The sequence below is a fragment of the Tupaia chinensis genome, unplaced genomic scaffold (assembly GCF_000334495.1).
Source record: "Tupaia chinensis unplaced genomic scaffold, TupChi_1.0 Scaffold000484_1, whole genome shotgun sequence".
NCBI lineage: Eukaryota > Metazoa > Chordata > Mammalia > Scandentia > Tupaiidae > Tupaia > Tupaia belangeri.
The window spans coordinates 2137891-2143003 of record NW_006159996.1 but is presented as its reverse complement, the minus strand read 5'-3'; the positions used below and the strand labels follow the sequence as shown (position 1 = coordinate 2143003).

The following is a 5113-nucleotide window of genomic DNA, read 5'->3' as shown; positions in this document are numbered from 1 at the left end:
ATCCCGGCGGTTTGTTCTCCTTCACGAACACCGTGTACTCGGGCTGCGCGAACAGCGGCGCGTTGTCGTTCACGTCGGCCACCTCCACCGACACGCTGGCGGTGGCCCAGAGCGAAGGTGAGCCCCCGTCCCGCGCTGTCACCACCACGGTGTAGTCAGAAATGCTCTCTCTGTCCAGGGCGCTGTCCAGCACCAGCGAGTAGTAATTCTTGTAGGTGGACACCAGCTTGAAGGGGATCTTGGGCGTCACTGAGCAGGTCACTTGCCCATTAGCTCCAGAATCGCGGTCAAACACACTAATCAAGGTGATTACTGTGCCTGGCTGGGCGTTCTCCGAGATAGGGAGAGACAGGGAAGTGACGGTCAACTGTGGAGCATTGTCATTGGTGTCCACAACTTTGACAAGAACTGTACAGTGACCAGCCAGAGGTGGGAAGCCTTTATCGATAGCCTCTACACGAATCTTGTGGACCTTACTTTCTTCAAAATCAATAAGTCCCATCACTGTAATTTCCCCACTCGTGGCGTCTATGTGGAACTTGGAGTTGATATCCGGAGAAGCATCACTGGAGAACGAGTAAGTAATATCCCCATTCAAGCCTTCGTCCAAATCCGTGGCGTTGAGGTCAATCACCACCGTTCCGACAGAAACATTCTCTGGTAATTGCACCGTATAGAGTGTCCTGTCGAACACTGGGGCGTTGTCATTGGCGTCCAGTACCGTGATGAGTAACTCGACGGTCCCGGTCAGCTCGGGTTTGCCCGCATCGGTGGCCGTGAGCAATAACAGGAGCTCCGGAGTTTCTTCCCTGTCCAGAGGCTTCCGTAACACAAGTCCAAGAGGCTTCACCTGCTGGTGGTTGGTTGGTACGTCCAGCGAGAAATACTCATTGGGGTTCAGGCTGTAGGTCAGCAGAGCGTTCTCGCCGATGTCTGCGTCCCATGCGCCCTCTAGTGGAAACCGAGAGTCAAGCGGCCTGGATTCCGCGATGAGCAGATTCTTTTGTGTCGCTGGAAACACAGGCGGGTTGTCGTTAATGTCCTTCACCTCCACGTCCACGTGGAAAACCTGCAGCGGCCGGTCCACGATCACCTCCAGGTGGATGCTACACTCCGCGCTCTGCTCACACAGCTGTTCCCGGTCGATCCGGGAATTCACAAACAAAATGCCATTCTGCAGATTTACCTCCAGAAGATTCCCACGACCTTTGGACGCCACCCGGAACAGGCGGGGCACCAGGTCCTCCAGCTCCAGTCCCAGGTCCCGCGCGATACGTCCCACGAAGGTGCCGTGTTTGGCTTCCTCCGGGACCGAGTAATGGAGCTGGCTGCTCCCCGATTCCCAGGCTGCTAGAATTAAAATAAACAGCAGATTCCTGGCTCCTGGGTTGGGCACACTTGGGTACACCATTTCATATTATTAGCGCTTTATTTTTATCAACGAAACTTGCCTCGAATTTTAGAAGAATCTTCTTATTCTGTCATATCAATTCTGTTGTGGTGGCCATTTTTGAGCGTTCGGAGAATGAAGGAGAGGGTAGCTTCTTTCCAACGGGAAGAGGAATGGATTTATTTTGTTGAAAATGAGAGAATCCGTGGTAAAGAGCGACATCATGTGGCTCAAAGAGTAAGTACGAATTACAGACTTCATGTTACCAAAATGAAATGTTTTCTTTCCACCTCTAAATTCTTTCTTCAGTGGTGTAAAGCGTACAACATTTCTTGTTTCTTAGAAGCACTTTTAGATGATTAAAGGCTTTGGCTATTTAATGTGACCATAATTGTGGCTTCCTCATACCTTATAAAGACTTATTCCACTCAGTTTTTAAATAAAGACAGAAGCCTCAGTGACAATAAATCATTTAAAGAACCTTAAATTTAAATCCCTTTTCTAGAGTTCAGGAAACTCTATATTCTTAAATTTCATATTCCATGTTAAGAAAACTCCAAGACTCTAGGAACCTGGGAATTTAAGAATCTTCAAAGGGGGGGCCAGCAGGTGGTTTGGTGGTTAAGGGTGCTGGACTCCCACATGGCCGACCACAGTTAAAGTACCGAACCTGATGACTCTGTGTGTGTGTGTGCGTGTGTGTGTGTGTGTGTGTGTGTGTTCCTCTCTGGTCAAATTAAAGTGAGTAAATAAAGTTAAGTAAAATAATTATTTTTTTTTAAAAACTTCAAATGGAAGATAAACTAGAAAAGTCTTTTCATTTATTTATTTATTTATTTTTAATAGCCAGAGGGAGTTTGAGCTTATGAGAGAGAGAGAGAGACAGAGAAGAGGGAGAGAGGAAAAAGAAGGGGCAAGGGTCAATGGGGCAAGGTCATGCCACAATTTCTTCTCCATTTCTCCACCCTGTTGGGATTTGGTACACACACACATGCTCAGTATGTTTTTTAAGCTGCTGGGCTCAGTCTCCAACCCAGGTTGACCATGTGGGATCCGGCTTCCCTTAACTACTAAACTATGGGCAGCCTTGTTTATTTCTTTTTAAAGGAGGATAGAATATAAGCAACGATTCAAGTGCTTTTTTAAAAAATAGATTTTTGCTATAGGGTGCATGTGCTCACCAGAGAGAGAAAGCAAGAAACCACCCCTCAGGTAGGATGGCCATACCACAATCCCTCCTCCTCCAGTCACCTCTTGAGATCTTGAGCACACATGCACACAGGCCTGGCATGAGTTTTAAGCCACTGGGTCCAGGACTCGAACCTCAGTCGACTGCATGGGAGTCGAGCAACTCCCATGTAGTGGGAGGGACCATTGTGTCATCTGAGGGACCATTATGCCATCTGCTGGTTCCTCAAATACTTTCTTATTTTCTTTTTTTCTTCCTTTCTTTCTTTTTTCTTTCCTCCCTCCCTCTTTCTTTCTTTCTTTCTTTCTTTCTTTCTTTCTTTCTTTCTTTCTTTCTTTCTTTCATTATTTCTTTCTTTCCTTCTTCCATTCTTTCTTTCTTTCCTTCTTCATGACTGTTTTGCTCCAGTGTTCTCAACTGCAAGTAAAATAATTACACGTATATTCTAGCACTTTCCAAGTCTGGTACCTACCAATATGAGGTTTTATAGTTGCTGCTCTCCTTAACTATTGCAAGAACTTCTTGAGTTACCTTGTCCTGACTGCCATCCTTCCCATAATCTTACAGTCATCTTCCTGAAATATGTTTAATTCCTATTGCTTCACACTTTCTGATAGCTTTCTAATGACTTCGAGGAGAGTCAAAATTTCCGTTTAATACTCAAAGTTAACCAAAAGAGTTTTCTCATATTATTTTTGTTGCATTACTTCATAATCTCTGCCTATGAGGACTCTATGCTTTGCCCAAAGTAGCTAGGTACATTTGGGATTTTCTGTGTACTCATTTGCAAGAGTTATTCTATCCCACCACCTATTCATTTCAATAGGCTCCCAGGACAAATGTTCCCATTTTTGAAGCACTAAAAACAGTAACTTTTAAAGAGCTCATTCACCGAGGAAAACAGGCAGAGATTCCCTTTCAATTTCAGCAACTTATGGTTTACGTTTCTTGCACCTCTCATAATATTTTGTTTTCTGTTATGGTCATATTTATGTATGACGCATACCTTTAACTTTGTACTTTGTCTGAAATTCTTGAAGCCAGAGACTGGGTCTTTTTTTTTTTTTATTAATTATTCACTTGTTTTATATATATATATATATATATACATATATATATATGTATATATATATGTATATATATATACACATGCGTATATATGTGTGTGTACATATGTATATATATACACATGTATATATGTATATGTATGTGTGTGTGTGTGTATATATATAGATATAGATATAGATATTTAATTTGACCAGAGTGGGACAGAAAGAGAGTAAGGGAAAGTGAGAAAGTAAGCCACCAGGTCCAGGACTCAAACCACAGTTAGCCATATGGAAGTCCAGTGCCCCAACCACCAGGTCGCCTGCTGGCCCCATGAGACTGGGTCTTTTTGATTCAATGATTCTTGATAAGCACTGTGTCATTCTGTTAGAGACCTTCCTGAAACTTTTTAAGACATTTACTCAATAGTAATGACTATGGTTCTTCTCCACTTCCTAAGAAAGCATGCTGTTTCCACATTGTTAGATGTCATTATCTATACAAATGATCCTGTTTATCAATAAGTATAACCAGAGTGGATTTTGTCACTGAAGTATGTAAGGGAGTTTGGTTTTTTGCACTTCATCGCAACATAATGTATGGGTACTTCTTTAAAAAAAAAAAAGAAAATACTTTAAATGGTTTCTGCCACTTGAAGAATGGAAAATGAAAATGTTAAGGAGCATAAATTCCAACTCAGTCCACCAGTGAATCTTGAGCAACTTTTTTTATTTTGGAGAGGTTTTTGCCATAGGGCGCGTGTGCTTGCCAGACAGACAGAGAGAGACAGAGAGATAGAAAGCGAAAAATCACCTCCGGGGGAGAATGCCCATACCACAATCCCTTCTCCTCCATTCTCCTCTTGGGATCTTGGGCACGCACACACATGCGCCCGGCGTGAGTTTCAAGCCACTGGGTCCTAGACACGAACCGCAGTTGACTACATGGGAGTCCAGCAACATAGCCACTACGCTAACTCCTGGTCCCAAGCAACTTTTTTTAAAGGTTTGCCATAGGGCACATGTCAGAGAAGGAATGTAAGAAATCACCCCTCAGGGAGGATACCATGCTATAACCCTTTCTCCTCCATTCTCTTCCTCTTGAAATTTGGGGCATGCACCCACACATGCCCAGTGTGATTTTCAAGGCTTCAGGTCCTCAATTCCAACCGGGTGGGCCATGTGGGAATCCAGTGCCTTAGCCACCATGTCACCTGCTAGCCCCACTTGAGCAACTTCTCAATGTGAGGAAATAAACCATTAAAGCTTAAGGTAGTTTAAGATTTTCTGGGAAATGTGGACAATGTGAAAAATTAAAACCACCTTCAGGAAACCACTAAAGGCTCAGCAGTTTACATATTTTGAATTCAGAAAGCTTTAGTCAAAGTCAAAGTCTTAATTCAATTTTCAACTTAGAAAAACTGATTTTAAATTGTTGTTCAGTGTAGTCCCTAGTACTCAAAATGTTGAGATATCATGGATTGATTT

At 43.2% G+C, this 5113-nt stretch overlaps 1 protein-coding gene across 1 annotated transcript in view; it reads right to left on the bottom strand.

The window, feature by feature from the left end:
- Window positions 1–5113, bottom strand: part of LOC102484515 (protocadherin alpha-9) — a 16827-nt gene that overhangs the window by 753 nt on the left and 10961 nt on the right. Inside the window, exon 2 of the mRNA XM_027774854.1 lies at window positions 9–1093. Coding sequence (XP_027630655.1) covers window positions 9–1093 — 1085 coding nt within the window. The remainder of the gene's footprint in view (window positions 1–8; window positions 1094–5113) is intronic.